At 44.1% G+C, this 21,097-nt stretch overlaps 1 protein-coding gene across 2 annotated transcripts in view; it reads left to right on the plus strand.

Moving 5' to 3' along the window:
- GET4 (guided entry of tail-anchored proteins factor 4) overlaps nt 1-20,611 on the plus strand; it is a 161,269-nt gene extending 140,658 nt beyond the window's left edge. Inside the window, exon 9 of one of the 2 annotated variants that reach the window (XM_078664921.1) lies at nt 19,216-20,611. In XM_078664921.1, coding sequence (XP_078521047.1) covers nt 19,216-19,304 — 89 coding nt within the window. In that variant the 3' untranslated portion in view covers nt 19,305-20,611. The remainder of the gene's footprint in view (nt 1-19,215) is intronic. The other variant, XM_078664922.1, reaches the window with a different exon arrangement.
- Nucleotides 20,612-21,097: the final 486 nt, after the last annotated feature.

Below are 21,097 nucleotides of genomic sequence, written 5' to 3' on the forward strand. Positions count from 1 at the left end.
CGGCTCGATCCAAAGCAGAAAAGCTAAATTCACATTCTCGCACTGCTCATATATTAGCTGAGCCTGTGCACTCCCAAGTCACCTAAGCACCAGTTTTCCTTTATGGAGGCCCTAGGTGTACCAGTGCCTACTAAAAAGAAGAAAGACATTGCAACCAGCCGTTTGCATCATGCTCCTCTTCCTTCTTCTCCGCCACCTCATCCATCTCCTGCATCGTCTTCACTGCCACCACCTTCACCACGCCATTCATAGAGTGAACCAGAAGACTTCACACCACATGGGTCTCCGGTCTCCCACAGATGATCGGGGTAAGAATTGATTCATAGCCACAGCCCACTGATCCTTGGGATAAATATGTTGATTAGTTTCCCCCCCCCCCATCCTACAGACCACCCCCTCCCACCCGGTGATGCTGACTTAGATCTCTACCTAGCCAGACCATCACCATGATGATGCTAAATCTTTTCAGTAACTCATCACTACTGCAGCAGCATATTACCAGGTTCCCCTGCAGAAAGAGCTTATTGAGGATGATTCCTTTTTAGGTCTCGCCCTGGAACAGGGACAGAGACTCTATAGCTGTCTGATGCCGGGGAATGAGGGACACAAAACTGGCACGATTTTTAGCAGTCGGATTTGGCTGCGCGAACGCGCACGTTCCGTCCTGCGCCGCCCTCCCAGGCTACTGCGCATGCGCCGCCCTCCCAGCCTACCGCGCATGCATGCATGCACACACACAGACACACACACACACACGTCGCAGACAGACACTCGCTCACACACACACCCCCTCCCTCACAGTCACACACACGCACTCCAAGACACATACACACACGCACACACATACACACACATACACAGGCCGCCTCCCCCCCGCGCCTACATGCTCCTCTCCCTCCGCCCGCCCGCCCGCCGCTCAGCAACGCACTCACCGGCTTCCTCTCCTCAGCTGCAAGGCCCGGCAGCAGGACTCTTCTTCCCTCCTTCGGCACCGGGGCGCAGGGTAGGCTCCTGCCTGCTCCGGTGCTCCCTGCTCCCAACACGGCTCCAATCGCGGCTCTTCCGTGGGAGGCGGGGTAGGCTCCCGCCCTCCTACTTCCTGTTTCCGGGTGTCGCGCCGGCCTGCCTGACTTCCTGGTCGCAGGCCGGCAGAGTAACGAGGATGTTTTGCGGTATGTATTTATTTATTTAATTATGCATTTTTATATAGCGCAGACTTTACCCGAAGGCGGTATTTATTTTTTTATGTATTTATGCATTTTTATATAGCGCGGACTTTACCCGAAGGCGGTATTTCTTTATTCATGTATTTATGCATTTTTATATAGCGCGGACTTTACCCGAAGGCGGTAATGCTTGCCTTAGCGTAATGGTGTTCCTTCTTAATTTATTGGTGGTGTCCCTGTTAGAATTATTCCCACTTTTAGTCTAGCAATGCTTGGCATGATGTTGGCATCTTTGGCATTATTGAGCCCATCCCTGGTATAATGGGACCACAACGTATTGTGGGCATTCTTGACCCAATTGTGCTTCTCTTCACCAGCGGTGATGGTCATCCCTGGCATGCGATGGGTGTTCATGGAATTGGATGTTGATATGTAGACATGTAAAGCCAGACTCTGTCCATGGGGCAGTAATATTCATGAGTACTTGATGACATGGAGATCAAAAATACAACTAAAACTGAAAAGCCATTATTTTGAGAGACTGTCATATTTGTTTTTGGGAATCAGAAATATTTATTAAAATGAAATGCTTGTAATAACAAGCCAATGCATGATTACCAGCTGTGATCGTGTTTTCAAAATGTTTGTAAAGTTGATGTTAAAGTGATAATTCATGCTAATTTCTGTAGTCTTATTTACATCTTGTTTACAATTATACTATACTACTAATGTATGTTTACTAGCCATAACTGTACTGTTATATGTTACATTTTAATTACAGTGTTTGCCTTTTACAATCATTTTCTTACAAACTACCTCGTAAAACAAAAATATTTAGGGCTAAAATATTTTGCACTGTTTGCACAATATATTTGTGATGTTTACACTTACCTATTTGAAATTAAAATGTACAAATGGACATTTAGTCAATTACCATTAAAAAGTTTAACTTTTTTGCTAAGATATTCTTGTAATCTTTTATGCAAACAAATTTAAATACTGCATAAATAATTTTAACAACAAATACTTTATATGTAGCTTTTTATGTACATAAGAAAACTATAGCATAAAGCAAAAAACATTGCCATTTACAATAATAATAGCTCAAACTTAAATAATGCGAGACCTATTGCATTGCAAATGCTTGTTGAAACTTTGTTCAATATGCATAGAGCATGTCAATACCTGCTATGCTTAAAGTTATGCTTAAACACGCTGATGACCTTTTCAAAGACCCAGTGCGTGCATTTATAATTATTCTCAGGATCAACAAGAAATTTAAGCCTGCACCCTCAGACCCTATTTACATCAAAGGTCAGTTCTCCCCAGACTCGTTAGTTGTATCTAATGCGTGTAAAAGAGCCAATTCTTGATCCTCAGCAGATGCTTCTCCACGTGGTAAGGAATCCCAACTTATTGATGCTTTTGGGAAGCAGGTGCCAGCACAACCATCCAGTCATTTGCGAATCACTAAAACTTGAGCCTTTTTAGCAAGATACAACGGGGCACATTGGGATGAAATGGAAAAAACTCCTCCAACATTTCCCTGAGGAGTATAAAAAAAATTGGACATGAGATTGTAAATGAGGGAAAGTTAATCTCTAATAATTCCTTTAAATGTGCCCTAGGCTCAACGGATGCAGCAGCCAGTGGAGTCAACACAAGTGTATTATTGCGTCGACATGCTTGGCTACCTATATGTGGCTTCAAGCCAGAGGTGCAACAAACACTATTAAGTCTGCCTTTTGATAAAGAGCATCTTACAGGGGCACATATAGAGGAAATAATTCAAAAGTTAGAGGTAGGGGTGCCTCAACATGCTCCGCTCCCTCCACCTCCAAGAAGTGAGACTCTGCTTATTTCCCCCAGCCACTTAACACCTGTTGGGGGACGACTTCAACATTTCTTCCCCGCCTGGAAAGCCACAACGTCCGATCAATGGGTGTTTGACATTATCCAACATGGTTATTGTCTGGAGCTCATAACGACACCTCCAAGCATTCCACCTACAGACAGTCTCTCCATAGAACATCAAATCCTGCTCAAATAGGAAGTGGAGGCTCTTTTCCTCAAAGGAGCCATGAAGCCCGTCCCTCTTTAACATCAAGGTACAGGAGTGTGCATAACTTAGATCTCAGGCCCTTAAGTCATTACATGTTCTCCAGTATTAGGGGTGTCTTTCATAGATTCACATGCCTGAATCATTCCCCGTCGTCGGAGTAGGAGTCCCACGGTATATAAAAAAGCAATAAAATGCCATAAAATATATAGCAAATATCAGAAATACCAAACCAGGAAGTAAGTAGCACCAGCTACAGCAGAAAAAACTTCCATACTCGTGACTATCCAAGTCATTATGTGTTAGTCCAAACTGCAGCCAATCAGGCGACAGCACCCACCAGAATGTTCTCCCCAGAGGCTCAGGCTCTCAGATTTTCTACCGCACGTCGTGTGAAGGGAGTCTCCCTGAGCTCTGCTCAGTTTTTTCTTCTACATCACTGTTTCTTCAAGTTTTTTCAAATGTCTACTTCTAAATCCCTGTTCAGGGCCTGTGACTCTTGTGGGAAGCCAAGACTTTTCAAGGAAGATCTCCACAAGAAATGTCTATTGCCTTTATCCTGACCATAAGGTCAAGGAGTGCAAGATCTGCCGGACCTTCCCCCCTAAAACCATCAAGGATAGAGAAGGACGACTGCTATTGTGGCTCAACAGACTCAAGGACAAGGATGACCCTGTGTCTGAGGTAGGAAGCTGTGCCTCTGGCTCTTCATTTCTTTCTACTAAGAGGAAGGCTGAAACCGAAGTTTCATCTCTAAGGGCTAAGGTGGTTAAGAAGTCTAAATCCTCTCAGGATGCTCCTGGGCCTAGTACTTCGAGTACAACTCTCCCACCTACTAAAGGGGATTCAACGCCCTCAAAGAAGTCTGGGACAAAATCAGTTCCCAAGAAATCTTCAAAAACAACGCCTCCTCAGGTGCCACCATTGACAATTTCAACGTCAAAAAGGGACTGTTTCCTCTCATGTGGCCACTTCGACTACCTGCACCATGACTTTCTCCTCGCCAAAGCCTACTCTTGTCATGTCTTCAGCTTCATCGCCTACACTGGTTCATGTCCAGATCAGGCCTATCTCGTCGTCGACAATTGTCCCGTCGACGACGGCCAAGATACCGTCGACTAGTTTCTCGTCGACGTCTATGATGTCGACGGTTGGATCCCCGTCGACGATGAAAATGGTACCGTCGACGAAGCCCTCGGCGTCGACGGCCCTCCCGTCGACTATCAAATCTCCGTCGACTGTGAAGTCCACGTCCACGAAGCCACCGTCGACTACCTCGACGACGACCCCGTCGACGATGCTACCGTCGACGACCCTGTCGACGAAGAGATCCTCGTCGACGACGAAGCCACCGTCGACGAAGCTACCGTCGTCGACCCCGTCGACGACGATACCGTCGACGAAAAAACAGAGTCAACTGCATACAGATGTCCCGTCGACGCCGCCTCTATCAAGCTGCACCACTTTACAAGTTTGGTCAGCGCATACAGCAGGGATTACATTACCATCACCTGCAACTACGGCTACGCTCTTGAAAAAGAGAGTTACTACGGAAACTATTTCCTCAACGCTTGTGGTACCAGACAAACTCTTGGATTCCGATGAGGAAGGGTCCTATGAGGATGAGAATTTCGGGGCAGCTAGAAGTCCATCTGACCTCAGGATTAAGGTACAGGAGGATGTAGAGGAGGAGATGGAGGACACTGAGCCCACTTCACATGCTGACAGGCCTGCTCCGGATAGGCAGTTGCCTGACGATTTGTTTCGCAATCTGCAGTACATGCTCAGTGACTACTACAGACGTTTCCCGCCTTCAGAGTCTGGTGAATCTACAGTATCTACACCAAGACCTCAGACAGTGCCTCCGCTTTCTAAGCGGACGCAACCATTGACTACTGTGCCGTTGGAGGAGAGACGTCCAGCGTTACCTGCGTCGGAAGGTTCAGCTCCTCAGCCACGGGAGGAAGAGTCCTCCGAACATGAAGAACAAGAGGAAGGAGAACTGGATAATGAGTCAGAATCGTCGGAGTATGAGGATTATAATGCAAACACGCCCTCTCCGGCAGAACCTACTACATCTGAGTCGCCACCTGTGGACATTGCCTCATTCCATAAGATCATGGATAGAGCAACGAGAAGGTTTATGATAACAATGGAGTCCAAGCAAGAGGATTGCTTCTTGTACGATTTCAAGACTACACCACAGAAACAAAGTTGGACCATTCCAATTATAGAATTTATCTGGAAGGAAGGACTGAAGATCATGTCCAAGCCAAATTCTTTACCAGCAGTGCTCCCAAGAGTAGATAAGAAGTATAGGGCGCCAAATACTTCTCCAGCATGCCTCATCGGACAAGCTAAAGCAGACTCTGTGGTAGCACAGGCAGCGCAGAAGAGATCTTCTAATCCTACGTCTCAAGTGTCTGTTCCTCCAGACAAGGATGGGAGGCGCCTTGATTCTATCGGGAAGAAAGTTTCTACTATTGCAGCTACGACCATCAGAGCCGCAAACTCCCTAGCCATTCTGGGACGATACGACAGGCAGATGTGGTCGGACATTTCGCCGTACATGGACAAGCTGCCTGAGCCTGATCGAACTGAAGCAAAGAAAATACTTCAAGAAGGAGAGTGTGTCTCCTCGGAAATGATTGACGCTGCAGTGGACGTTGCTGCCACTGGATTTCGACAGCTAGCGGGTGCAGCTGTTCTCAGGAGGCAAGGATGGCTGAAGGCAACATCCTTCCGACAGGAGGTCCAATCCAGAATTATGGACATGCCATTTGATGGAGAATTCTTATTTGGAAAGCATGTTGATGAGTCGCTGGAGGCCATCAAGAAAGACACCGAAACGGCACGTTCGCTGGGTACTCTGCAATACCGGAAGTCTTCCTTTCGTGGAGCAAAAGGAAGAGGGAATTTCTCTAATAGAGGAGGGTACAATCAACAGCGCTCCTATTCTTCCGCCCAGGGAAACCAAAGATTCCAGCCATATCGGCAGCAAACTTATGGGCAGAGAAGAGGCAATTGCTCTCAACCTCGAGGAAAATCTAACTATCGAGGGAGAGACAATAAGAAATGAGGTACGCTTCCTGCCACCACTTTTTGCCAACCCGAACCAAATTGGAGGACAAATATCCCAAAATTACTTAAATTGGTCCAAAATTACTACAGACAAATGGGTCCTGGATGTGGTATCCAGAGGTCACATTTTGGAATTTGTAAAAGCTCCCCCAAATTGCCCCCCAAAAGGACCCCCTCCAGTACACCTCAAGGAGCTATTCACCCAGATCAACACAATGATCAGGAAAGGAGCAATCGAAAGGGTACCTCCTCATCAGAAAGGAAAAGGCTTCTACTCGAGGTTTTTCCTTATTCGCAAGAAGTCGGGAGAATGGCGCCCCATCCTCGACCTGCGAGCCTTAAACAAATACCTAAAGAAACTTACATTCAGGATGCTCGCACTTCAGGAAATCCTCCAATTTCTTTCGGCGGGAGAGTTTATGGCAACACTCGACCTTCAGGATGCATACTTCCACATACCGATCTTTCCACGACATCGGAAGTTTCTGAGGTTCAGAGTGGCTGGCAGGGACTTCCAGTTCAAATTCCTTCCATTTGGACTGCGGTCAGCTCCCAGAGTGTTTACGAAGATGTTGGCTCCAGTAGCGGCCCATCTTCGGTTGCAATCGATTCAAATATATCCATACCTGGACGATTGCCTTATCAAGGCCAGTTCTTTCGGCATGGCACAAGATCACATTCAAAGAACTCTGTCGCTGATGCAGAACCTAGGCTTCTCAATAAACTTAGAAAAGTCTCACCTCACGAAAATTTCTTGGGAGCGACACTGGACACCAACCTCGCCCAAGTATTCATCTCCGAGGACAGGCAGGACAAGATCCAACGACTCGCTGCGGCACTGTTACTAAAAAAGTGCGTTTCAGTACGCATGTTCAAGTCCTTCCTCGGGATGCTTTCTTCCTGCATTCTTCTCACCCCCAACTGTCGTCTTCGGATGAGGCCCTTACAAGAAGAGCTCAGTCGCCAGTGGATCCAAATATCAGGATCCTTCGAGGATATCATTCAAATTACCCCACGAATTCGACGAGCGATACAATGGTGGACCCACCGATCCAACTTGCAAGTGGGCTGCTCCTTCCTCGCGGACGTGCCCAGTTTCATAGTAACGACCGATGCATCAATGACAGGCTGGGGTGCACACCTCCAAGGCATGACGGTCAGCGGGGAAATGGAACCAGGTCCAAATGAGATGGCACATAAAAAGGCTAGAGTTACAGGCCATAGTTCTAGCCCTGAAGTCCTTTCGAGCAACTCTACAAGGGGCCTCAGTCTTAATACGGACAGACAACACCACCTGCATGCATTTTCTGAACAAGCAGGGCGGCACAAAATCAGCCCGGTTGTCGCAACAAGCACAAGAGATATGGAGTTGGGCCCTGACTCACAATATCCATCTGTCAGCGGTCCATGTTCCGGGAATCGCCAATGTGTTGGCGGACTCTCTCAGCAGGTCCGGGGGCTGCACTCACGAATGGGAACTACATCTACCATCTCTACGTCGCATCTTTCAGAGGTGGGGGCATCCGGACTTGGACTTGTTTGCGACCTACCAGAACCGGAAATGCCCATACTTTGCAAGTTGGGTTCCCCACAGGGACTCGTGTGGGGATGCCCTTTCGCTGAATTGGAATCAAATATTCGCGTACGCCTTTCCACCGATACCTCTGATCCCGAAAGTAATCAGGAAGATGAAGAAGCAGCCATGCCGGTTGATCCTGATCGCTCCTCGATGGCCCAGGCAATACTGGTTCACCGAACTACTCCTGCTCTCGGAATGCAACCCTATCCAACTTCCACGCATTCCGAATCTTCTATCCACCCAGCAGGGCAGGGTTTACCATCCGGACCCGAACTCGCTCAAATTGTCAGCTTGGCTCCTCAGCACATGGAGTTTGCACACCTAAATATTCCACAAGATTGCCAGGAGGTGCTGGCGAAAGCCAGGGCTCCATCCACAATCAAGACTTACCAACTTAAATGGAAACGTTTCTGTACATGGTGCCAATCTAATGATCTGCATCCCATTCATGCAAATCCTTCCTTTCTTTCTACATCTGGCCAGATTAGGTTTGGCACATTCTACGCTTAAAGTCTTCTTAGCAGCCATCTCTAGGTTTCGCCAAGATGGATCAAACTCTTTATTCTCTGTAAGGATCATACAACAATTTTTCAAGGGGTTATTTCGCATGTTTCCGCCGGTCCGGAAACCTCCTCCGGCATGGCATCTGAATATCGTACTATCTCAGCTAATGCGTCACCCTTTTGAACCAATCCATAAGGTGGACCTAAAATTTCTGACATGGAAAGTATCGTTGTTACTAGCCTTAACATCGGCTAGGAGGGTCAGCGATATTCAAGCTTTTACATCTAAAGCACCTTTCATTCAGTTCACCACGGACTCAGTGGTATTGAGAACTAATCCAACGTACATGCCTAAAGTGCCTCTGGACTTTCATCTGAATGAATCGGTTGTCCTAAAAACATTCTTTCCAGACCCACAATCTGCGGCTGAAAGGGCGCTACATTCTTTAGACATTAGAAGATGTCTTAAATTCTATCTCTCCAGAACTTCTGCCATCCGCAAGACAGACCAACTGTTCGTGGCATATGGGCGGCAACGCCGGGGTTGTGCAGTTTCAAAACAGACCATTGCTAGATGGGTCTCCTCTACGATTGGACTTTGTCATCAACAGGCTGGTAGACCCTTACAAGCATTGCCAAGAGCACATTCAACTAGGGCAGTTAGCTCTTCCACTGCCCTTTTTGCTGGTGTGCCACTTCGACAGATCTGCAGAGCTGCCACGTGGTCTATCAGGCACACCTTTACTAGACACTACTGTCTAGATTCAGCAGACGATGCAGATGCTTCGGTTGGAAGAGCAGTGCTTCGCAATCTTTTCAAATAAGGTGAGCCTCTGTTTCCACCTCCTCATTTATGCTCTTTAGACGTTTGCTCAGAAATTTATGATTACTGTTATGCATGTCTGCTGTATATATTTATATACATATATGATATTCTGACGTCTACGAGCGTTATGATGTGAGTACTGCTTACTATTCTGATTCAGGCATGTGAATCTATGAAAGACACCCCTAATACTGGAGAAGAACAATAGTTACTCACCTGTAAACAGGTGGTTCTCCAGTATTGGTGTCTTTCATAGATTCACATGCAACCCGCCCGCCTTCCCCCAGAGACTCTCTCGGATAGCATGGGACTTCACTCCTGTGCGCGAAAATCTGAGAGCCTGAGCCTCTGGGGAGAACATTCTGGTGGGTGCTGTCGCCTGATTGGCTGCAGTTTGGACTAACACATAATGACTTGGATAGTCACGAGTATGGAAGTTTTTTCTGCTGTAGCTGGTGCTACTTACTTCCTGGTTTGGTATTTCTGATATTTGCTATATATTTTATGGCATTTTATTGCTTTTTTATATACCGTGGGACTCCTACTCCGACGACGGGGAATGATTCAGGCATGTGAATCTATGAAAGACACCAATACTGGAGAACCACCTGTTTACAGGTAAGTAACTATTGTTCTTATCAGAACACTTCCATATTGTCATTCTTCAAGAATTGATCCCACTGCTTCAGCGAGGTGACTTTGCCAGCATTAGACTTAAAGGATTCTTACTACCACATTCCAATCCACCCATCTCATCACAAATACTTCAGATTTGTTCTAGCTGTAAAGCACCATTAGTTCAAAGTTCTTCCATTCTGAGTCACTACTGCACACTGAGTGTTCACCAAATGTCTAGCAGTAGTAGAAGCCCATCTGCGCTGACAGAATATTCATGTCTTTCCATATCTGGATGACTGGCTCATCAAAGCCAATACACATCTCCTGTGTCAGCAACACACACACACCATCCATCAACTGGGGTTTACTATCAACGTACAGAAATCACACCTTCAACCTTTATAGATTCAGCCCTATTTAGTGGCCATGCTGAACACACAGTTGGGTTTAGTATACCCAGATGTGGCCAGGATTCAAAATCTCCAAACACTCCTATAGCATTTTCAACCTAACACAACAGTCAAAACAGTTATGAGACTCTTAGGCATGATGGCATCTTGCATCGCAATAGTACCGAATGCTCGAATGCATGTGCGACCGCGGCAAGAATGTCTGGCACATCAGTGGTCTCAGTCACAGGGTCAGCTACAAGATGTAGTGTTGGTGGATGCCGCACTCATTTCTCTCTGCAGTGGTGGAACACACAAAACCTATCAAATGGGTGGCCATTTCTCAACCCTGTTCCCAAGATCATTCTCACAGTGGATGCATCCTTTACAGGATGGGGCGCTTACCTTCAGAATCTCACAGTTCAGGGTCTCTGGGATACCAGTCACCAGGATCCCCACATAAACTACCTCAAGCTTCAAGTTGTTCACCTAGCATTGAAAACATTTCTAACTCACCTGACAGGCAAGGTTGTTTTGGTCTGACGGACAACATGACAACCATATACTATTTACAAAAAATGGGGAGACGCACACTACACAGATATCATGCCTATCTCAGATGATTTGGCGTTGGGCAATATGTCCCAGCTTCCATCTGCTGGCGGAACACTTCCCAGGGATGGACAACCACTTTGCCGACCTCCTTAGCAGGATGTGACAACAAGTAAACGAATGGGAACTCCACCGCAAGCCCTTCTCCTACGCTTTCACAAGTGGGTGTTTCCACAGATAGACCTGTTCGCAACTGCAGACAACGCAAATGCCCAAACTTCGCCTTCAGGTTCCCACACCCACTATCCAAAGGCTATGCTCTATGGATTAACTGGTCAGGGATATTTGCCTATATTTTTCCGTCTCTCCCTCCATTTGTGGTTCAGATGCTCAGGCAAACGTCTCTCACCCTCATTCTAGTAGCTGTCACTTGGGCTCGCCAACCATGGTTCACTACACTGCTCGAACTATCTGCAGTTCTCCCACCAGAAGCTTCCCCTCAACACGGACCTTCTCACTCAGAACCATGGAGAAATCGGTCACCTAAATCCAAAGTATCTCAACCTTGCGATTTGGCTCCTGAGGTCATTGAATTTGGGTACCTTAATCTACTTCGTGAGCATATGAGAATTCTTAAAGAAGCATGTAGACCAACAACTAGAGCATGCAACGCAACTAAGTGGAAAATATTTGTTTTCTGCTGTCATGGTATACAAATTAATCCATTTGATGCAACTGTGGAGAACATTGTCTGCTACTGTCTTCATTTTCAGACCTCTGGCCTTGCTTACTCTTCCATACGTCTACATTTAGCCACAGTTGCTGCCTATCTACAAAACAGGCAACATTTATCCTTGTTAAAGGAACCATTTATTAAGGCATTCATGGAATGCCTTTAAAAGATGAATTCCACCTTTAGCTTCCACCTGCACCGGCATGGAATCTCAATATAGTACTTACCTAACTTATGGGCCCAATATTTGAACCATTGCACAACTGTTACCTACAGTTCTTGTCCTGGAAAGCTGCTTTTGTAGTGGCCATTACCTCTCTTAGTCCTGCCAGTGAGCTGCAGGCATTAACCTTGGAAGAACCTTTCTTGCAGCTGTACAGAGATAGAGTAGTCCTTAAAAGCAACCCAAAAGTTGTTTAATCTTTCAACGTCAATCAGTCAGTAGATTTACCAGTTTTCCTTCTGCAAACTGATTCAGTTGCCGAAAGGGCTCTTCATACCCTAGATGTCAAAAGAGCTCTAATGTATTATATTGGAAGAACTAAAGAGTTCCTCAAAACTAAACAACTTTTTTGCTTTTTTGCACCCTCAAACAGGAAACCTCATATCTAAGACAGACATTTCTAGATGGATAATTAAATTCAGACATGTTATGCCAAAGCTAAAATTACATTGCCTACATCCCCTAGGGCACACTTGCTCGTAAAATAGGGGCTTCCATGGCTTTCCTTGATAATATCCCAATAGCTGATATTTGTAAGGCAAGCTACATGTGTGGTCTACACCACACTTTCACCAAACATTATTGTGTCGATGTTTTAGCACCAACAAGCAATGTAGGGCAGGCAGTGCTATGTACTCTTTCAAATACCTGCAACACTCACAGGCTAGCCACTGCTTATGGAGATGGACTGCTGTACAGCCTTGCTGATCATGTGTATCTACAGCCATAGGTGCCTCAAACGTATTGTTACTTATTCACATGCACCCACCTTCCTCCCCTGACACCTGTGGTCGTTGCAGTTACTTAACACTATTTCATTTGCATGGACATCTATCTCTTTACTGATCTAACAATGGAGTTGATGCCCTTGCACATTATCACCAAGAAGAGGAGTCACTTTGTCTTGTGACTCTAAGACTTCTTCAAAGAAAAACAACTTGCACACATTCAGACCCAACACTCGATGGCAGAAGTATGCTCAGCATGTGAATCTACAGTAGAACATGCCACAAACAGATGCTTACAGAGCATCCTATTCCTATTCCTATTCCTTTGACTCTGTGTTTGAGTATCTGCACCTCAACAAGGGATTGTATTTTGTTTCATATTTAGTATTCAGTGAGTGCACTGTTTAACAAGCATTGGCAAATCCAGTTGGTCTGGTGTTTTGCTGGTAGTCTTTTGGCTTTGTCAATTCATGTATTGCCATGGATTTTATAAAACACTTTTCTGGAAGCTACCAGGCTCTCGCCAATATTAAAGAAAACAAAATTGAAAAAAGCAAATATTTTGTTCTCAGAAAGCACCCATTGCCACAGAGCTCCCAGTCCTGAAAAGAACTACTTTTTGTGGGTATGTGTTTCTTTCGAAAAAGAGCAGAATGTAATAACTTACAGTAAAGTTAGCCAATGACTGAAGTGGGCTGTCTCATTGCTTCATGCTGTATGTTATAGTGGGTGGGGACAAAATGTGAATGATATAACAGAGCAGTGGAAGAGAGCTGGCTGAAAGCCCCTATCGCTAAATATATTGCACATATAATTTTGGTGAAAACAAAAGGTCTTGGCTAACTCCGGACCTAAAAAATGAAGTTTCATTTTAAAAACTTTATTTTTTATTTTTTTTTAAACATGATCAGATGAAATTTGTATGCATTTTGGTTATTTTCATGAGCAGTGTTTCAGGGTTTTACATATATAATATTTCTGTTTTAGTAGTGGTTTTAGTTGGTCTTGCGACCAGTGGCGGCTTCCACCAAGTATCATGGCAGGGACCGGGGAGGATAGGAAAATAAAAATAGAAATGACTTGCCTTGCTCCCGGACTGTGGCTTTGTCTTGTGTCGTCCTCTTCTGTTCCTGCTTGAAGCAGGAAGAACAAACAGGCTCCCCCAGCCAATCACAACACTGCAATGCAGTGTTGTGATTGGCAGGCGGCCGTTGTTCTGCGCTCAGACAGGCAGTGGGAGCCTGTACATGTTCCTCAACAGGCTGTGCATTACAGCCTCGTGGGAAACATGCCCACCACTCCTCCCCTTGCTGGCTGTGACGCAGCCAAGCCCGCTCCGTAAACCAGAAAAATAAAGTGATAGTAACCAAGTTTTGTTTTATTCAATCCACTGCTCGAAATGCGGTTGGGCGACGATCCTCCACCTTAGCGGAGGAATTGTCGCTGCTTCCAACACATGCGGAGTATTTTGTCGAATGTTATTTCTGGTTTTCATGTGAACCAGTACATTATTTTCTGTCATTTTCATATGTACTGAGCACTTTTTAAATTTTCCCTATATCCCTTGGACCACTGTCTGGATAAGATTAGGATTTGGAAGCTGATTAGAACTTTTTGGCATATAGTGCTGAGACAAATTGTATTAATGATGTGAATTTCTAGTAGCATTTTCTCATGCAGTTGAATTCAGCTGTTAGGGTTGGTTGTTCAGCACATTGCTCTAGGACTTATTCCGAAAGAAGTAAAGTTGACGTCATTGCAGGAAAAAGTCTATTGGTGCATATTTTGTAGAGGCCGTCCCTCTTTCTACACGTTCTCCAGGCGATACTCTGTAGATGCTGGTGCTGATAGATACCAGGGGATTCCCTGGTGTGCTGGAGGGAGAAGATTTTCTTTACACTACAAAAAGTGATCCTATGTCCTAATGATCTGGACTGCCCTCGTGACCGCTCTTTGCTCCCTTTGGGCTTCACTTGCACTTCTGCAGCCAACCTATTCTTTACAAAACTGATTGTGACTCAAAAACCGCTTCTTCGTGAAGGTCATTCTGCAGCAGTTGCCCCTTTACCTAGGCACACAAGTGCACACTTGCGAGGTAAGTTAAATGTAAAGAAGAAGAAAAGGTAAAATGATAAAGTGGACAGGCGACTAAAAGAACAATGGAGAGATATCAACCCATGGCTGCAAAACTCCGAACAAAAGCTGCTGAAAACGCACAAAGAATGAAAGTAGGCGGAGAGTACAATTACCTACAGCTATACCAATGGAACAAAACGTGGAGTAAAAGAAAAAGAATGAATGAGAATGAATTGGGGAAAAGAATTAAAAACGAGCAAAAGAATTCGAAAGGATAGACTGCAGAGAGGAATTAGTTTGAAACCAGAGATGGAGAAACAGAGTAACCGGAAAAGAATGAACATATAAAGAATAGAAGAGAAGGCTTTGTATGTTGTTGTTTTAAAATGTGAGGTTCCAACGGAGATGAATGTACCTGTTACAGAATTTCATTCGAAATCTGTAGGTCACATATTCTAGTTCTTGTGAGATAGGTCCGTGCATTAATAAATAAAATGGAATTCTATTGAACTGTGATCTTCCAATTAGTGTGTGCAGTGATGAGGGTCATGACTCATGACCATCACTGAACACACTAATTGAACCAAACTATATTTCCTCATTAGTGGAATATCACCGTTTTGTTTCTGTTTTTAGTATACCGGTGGACCCAGGAATAAAAGCCCTCTTTTGGTACTACCCAGGTATTTTTAACCCACTACTGCACTTACTCCACACACCCGCTCTCACCACTACAGCGTTTGTAGGTCTCGCTGAGCCAGCGCATGCGCTGCTCGGCGAGACATTTAGTGTTTGGGCTTTCAAAAGTCCTACCAGACGCTTTTTGCTGGCCTCGAGTGTGCGGTTACGCGCACATTGACGAGCAGAGGCGCCATATGGCTTTCCTCTCTCGTCTTGGTGCGCGCACATCACACACCACTCGCCAGACGTGCAGCTGTTGCCATTACTTTCACTTTCGCGGCCGTGAAACGTCTTTTCAGCTGTCTCTTCAGACTCTGGCTCCTCCCTTAAGCTCCTCCGACAATTCTTTTCGCATTTGAAGTCTACACATTATCATCTGGAGGTAAAAAGAGATGTTTTATTTGGCCTTGCGCCATGAAGGAAAGCATGCCTTTTTTGCAAGAGTATTTTTTAGTGAGGCTAAAAATGTCTGCTCTGCATTGAGCGCTCATTGAAAGTGCTGAGCCAACGGTAGTGAGTGCGGAAGTGCTGCCTGCGCCATCCGTCGGGGCGTCGCAGGCATGTGGCCGAGAAGTTTACTGCATTTTCAGGTTCCCCGGGTTAGTATGTGACAAGAAGAGAGTCCACATGTTGCGTTCAGTTCTGGGACTTGCAGTTTGCACTTGTCAATCCCAAAATGCGTTGTTTTTTTAAGTTTATTAATGCATAAACAAGACAGTGTCTTAATAGAAGAAAATAAGTTGGAGCATAAATGTTCAGAGTAAAGCTGCTGATTAGACTGGTTTCACTGAGTTTCTACTGGAGGACAGGCGTTATTACCATGATTTCATAGTCAGTCTGATCATGCCTGTGCTGCGTTAGTCAGATTTATTGCTAATGCTAACTGTTGCTGAGCGCTACTCACATCTCGATGGGCTTCATTTAGAGTTTGGAGGGAACTAGACCTCTTCCAAGTTATGGATGACAGTCTTAATTCGGAGTACAATGATTGGCTGAATTTTCCAGCTATCCATGTGGGGGAGGGAATTCTTCTGGGTGCTCCTACTTCGCATTTAGATTTTCTTTCAGAAACAAAAGGATTTTCAGACCCCTCCAAACTGTGGATGAGTCGTTGGGAATTGTTTTCAGTACACGGAGGAGTTAGTTTTGTAACATTTATCTGTTATGCAAGCAGACGTTTTATTATTGCATCTCCTTTCCGATTTTGTTGCTGTGTATTTAACCTGGGCCTTGTTGCTGTTGAATAATGCTCTTTTAAATGTGTTTCTACAGATGATTACTTGCCTGATCACTGTGTATTTTCATTTTTTGTACATTTAATGTATAATAATTTGAATTCACTGCGCTATAAACTACTTGAAATGCTTGTTATGTGCTAGGTTTAGCTTTTATCGGTCCTAATTTTTTCTTATTGTTCGTCTTGATGTGTTATTGTGCTTTTCTGTATATAGAGACCATTGTTATGGTTGGATTGTGCTGGGTTCCGTAGATTCTGTGGTCATCAAATAGGGTTGTTGGATTTTTGGAGGCCCCTGCAGCACGGGCTCTTTTGCTGTTCACCGTTGGCGTATCCTGCTTTTCATCTGCTGCTGGTTCTCTTGACCTCATTACAATGCTACTAGTACTGATGTCCTGTTTCTTAGTTATTTGCACATGGCAAATCCTTCTTCTTGTAGACCTCGCCTTAAAGGAAAGTTTTTAATGCTCAGATGGTTAATTTTTTGCATTAAACATTTAGTAAAATTGACCACATTGACTTGGACACTCATCTGTGAGAGCACTGTGGGGATAAAGGCTAGGCAAAAGTGATGGACACAGCTTTTCATCACTGTGGTTTGAACTTTGTTGTCGAGGAGTGACCACTCAGCACCTCTTTACTTTTCAGATAATGACACTGGCAGGTAGTTTTAATATGGGAATTGGAGAGAACCTACACCTTTAGGTTACATTTCACTACATCAATCAAATGCACTCAGCTTTTGCATAAAATCATAGAAGTAATCTAAAACCGTACATAGTACTAGACCATATATTTGAACAAAAATAACAAATAAATTAGCTAAAAAATCTCTTACAGTACATAAAGTTGTATAAAGTACATATACAATAGATCTTTAAAAGAGAAAGCAACAAGCATTGGCATAGCCTATAGTGCTCGCTTTTGGGACTTTATAAGTATTTAGTTATGCAGCACAATATCCCTTAGTGCAACAACATCAACTGTTGCATGGCTAAACACTTATAAGGTCCCAAAGGCGAGACCTATTGGCTATGCCAATGCTTGTCATAAGTAGACGTTCTCCACTGGAATTAATTCGCCTTGACCCATCCCTGAGATGAAAGTTAACATTGAAGTGCTTAAAAGTAATTGGTCAAAGGCCAGTGCTGCTGTACGGGGCGCACTTTGTTGCCAGCCAGCAGACACCACTGAAGTTTGTCGCCACAATCTGTATATTTCACAACATCTCCAGCAAGCAGAGCCTGTGACTCTCTATAGGGTCCAGAGTGCTTGCACCCCACCTGCTAGGTCTTTAATCGCATAAATGTACGACCTCAGTCGCGGCATAAGGACTCCACACCGCCCTGGGGGGCGCTGGGCATAATTTGGGTGTGGGGGTCATTTTCTCGTGTCCGTCTTATGAAGGGGTGGGGCTCTCTGTGAGGGCGGCTGCGCGCCCTCCTGCCCAGTCTCTTCTGCATGGCTAGAAGAGTAGCTCCTTACAGATGACGGTACGCAGCACGGCTCTTGGCGCTGCTTGGGTGAGGGCAGTTCTCTGCAGACTGCTGTTCCGATGACAGGTTGAGGTCGGTGATTGACTTGGAGGCAGTTCTTAAAGCAAAATGTGATTTCATTTTAGCGGTCTCCTGCCTGAAATTGCCTCTGGTTCAATTGAAGTCAATGGGGAAAATGCGTTCCCCCGATTTTGTTTTTCTAAATCTCCACTTTCCTTTACTTCAATGGTTGCAAATACGCTCATACCTCTTTATACCGCCACCTTACACTTCTGTCTCTGTATCTCACGCTTACAAATTATTTTTCATCCCTCCTTTCTCCCTTGTCATTTTATTCCAGCCGTTAGGGTGGGGCCATCCTGCTGAGCATCACTGTCGGGGAGGAGTGTTTATAAGTATTTAACCATGCAAAAGTTGGTGTTGATGCACCAAGGATATTCTGCTGCATAACTAATTACTTATAAGGTCCCAAAAGCGAGACCTATTGGCTATGCTAATGCTTGTTTCTAAAAAGATCTCTGCCAAAGAGCCTTCTTGCGGGCCCTTGGGGGGGGGGGGATAGCAGCGCCGAACCCACGAGGAACAAAACGCCCAATGATATAGCATGCTACCTTCACAGGTGTGTGAGGGCACCTCTTCAAAATAGATGATATCCCCTGTGAGAGAAATCCATCCTGAGACCTACTTATTTTCTATGTTCTAACCATTTTTTGCTCACCCTTCCTGTATTCAGTCTGCAGCCCAATGAGCCGTAATCCCCTTTAGGAACTGCTATCCTCAAGTGTTTTACATCCATTATTAAGCAACACTTGCTGGAACATTATGGTGTTGTTCTCCTACACCTGCAACATGTGCAGCCTTTAACCATTATGTGGTGGAATTAGGATCCCTGGTATAAAGATACGATTGCCCTCTGAGACCTATCAAAATTCTAAATGTATCTGTAACTGTAATATTAAATGCCTCAATTTTTGCAGTCTCACTCCCATTCTTACACTTGGTAATAAGGTAGGGCAAAGGATTTCAGTAGGCAGATGCAGAAATACATTATACAAGCACAAGTGATGCCCTGATGTAGCAATTCATATTTACCCTGCTGTGTCAATGCAGGGTCAAAACTAACACCAACTATTAAATTGCCCATTAATATTATCTTAAATTATGTATACACAATAAAATAGCCTGAAAGACCTGAAGGTAAAACAAGCAAGTTTTCAGGCATGGTGTTCTAAGATTGTGGATTTTAACACAACTATTTTGTCTTGTAGGAAACCTATTGAATAGCTTGATGGGAGCTGGAGATGAAGAAGACGTTGAAGATGGCCCAGATGACAGTAGTCCCATTGAACTGGATTGAGAGACATGCTGTTTTCTTCCAAGGAGCTGCATGAATTAGAGATAAATGATAACTCAAAAGACCAATTCAGGATTCTAGTCTGGCAAGTTCTTTCTATGCAGCTGCCAAGACTCGATACATTCTGTTAAGCAATGGCTACAGAAGTTGGATCTCTAATATTTATACCAGAATTGTAGGCAGAAGAACTGGTCGCAGCGCAGTTGGCAAACCCTTAAAAAGGAGAATGGTGATTTTCTTTTTTTTTTTTCTTTTTTTTTTTATTCCGATTTAATCTTGGGTTCAAGTGCAGTATTTCTTTTTAAGAGATGATGCACAACTTAGCCATAACACTTGACTTCCACCTTTAATTTAAGATATTTGACTACAGCTGGTCCACAAAAACGAATACTTTGAGCTCTATCACAGTGGGATGTGTTGAAAGCTTAGGTAAGTTATTTTCTGTCATCCCTGTGCCAAATGGGTTCCAGACCAGCCAACATAGACATAACTGAGCACGTAGACTAGCACAAGCCAGGAATGTTGGAATACCAATCATTGCCCATTCTGTTGCTGTCACTGCTCAGAATAGCAAGTTTCAAGGAGCGTTTGGTAAAGTTATGTCGGCTGGGATTCCTCCGTTCTTTCTGCTAGATTTTTACCTGTTTGTCACCTGCTTTTTCATCTAAACTTCCATATAAAATGGCACATGTTGAATGTAGATAAAGGCTCCGATTGTAATTATTGCTCATAATTAAACAAGCCACAATTAAATACATAACCCTGTAAAAGTGTATGTCGTCAAACCAGCTCTATACAAACACTCAATCCTAATCTTTGTTTCACCCACACACTTAATGTACATTGAATCACTTTTTAAGTTTTTGAGTGTTGGAGTGCAAGGAACGAAGTTTTTACTAAAAGAAGCAGGAATTGTTTTCAAGCTAAGTTGCACATACATTGATATTAGTAAAATAGTAAAAGGGATACTCTGAAAATGTGGTTTCATAAATAATACAATATTTATTTTTCAGTCTTATTTCTTTTAACATTTTGCGGATACTAAAATAAATGGCAAAATAGTAAAGGAAATACAGCTTAAAGAAGCCCGAGTTAGGTCAAATAAGCCTGCACCTGAAAATCTTACAGATCACTTGTTTCCAGTATGATTCAAGAATGGAAGTATCAAACCTATGTTATTTTTTTTCTAGGAAAAAAGTATCAAACGCAAATATCATGCATTCTAAAACATTTTATTTTGTGTAAAAATAAATGACTTGAAAGACAGTTTGTGTTTGTTGTAGGGTTCAAATAAATTCTTTGTACTGGGATTGTCCGCACTGGATTTTTGAAAATGTTGTCTTAATGCTAATGAGACGTAACTTAATTTTTTTTAATACAGGTTGGATATGCTTAATTTTTTACATAGCCCACTCTACGTTTCCCATCCAAAGCTACCACCAGCCACACATTTCTTGTGCAAGTACACAAACTGACTGTTACATAAAAACTCCACACTCCGGATATCTGCCAGACTTCTAGCTGCAGATTCCATACCTTTGAATTTCCCAGGCATTCGACTGGATCTGGAAACTTTTGCGTGAGCAGTACCCTGCGTGCCTTCGGGTGGCTTTGTTCGGCTCCGCGTGACTTCGCCAGCGTAGGTGGCGTCAGTTGTGATGTCGCAGTCACCTATATAGGCGCCACCCAGGCGAGTAGACATGAGTTTTATTTTTTTGGTTTTTTTTTCTATGTCAGTTAAGCACTGATTTGGAGAAGAAATACCCCTCTGTTTCTTTTGTTTGCTTTTTTCTGCA

The sequence above is a fragment of the Lissotriton helveticus genome, chromosome 10 (genome assembly GCF_964261635.1).
Source record: "Lissotriton helveticus chromosome 10, aLisHel1.1, whole genome shotgun sequence".
NCBI classification, from domain to species: Eukaryota; Metazoa; Chordata; class Amphibia; order Caudata; family Salamandridae; genus Lissotriton; species Lissotriton helveticus.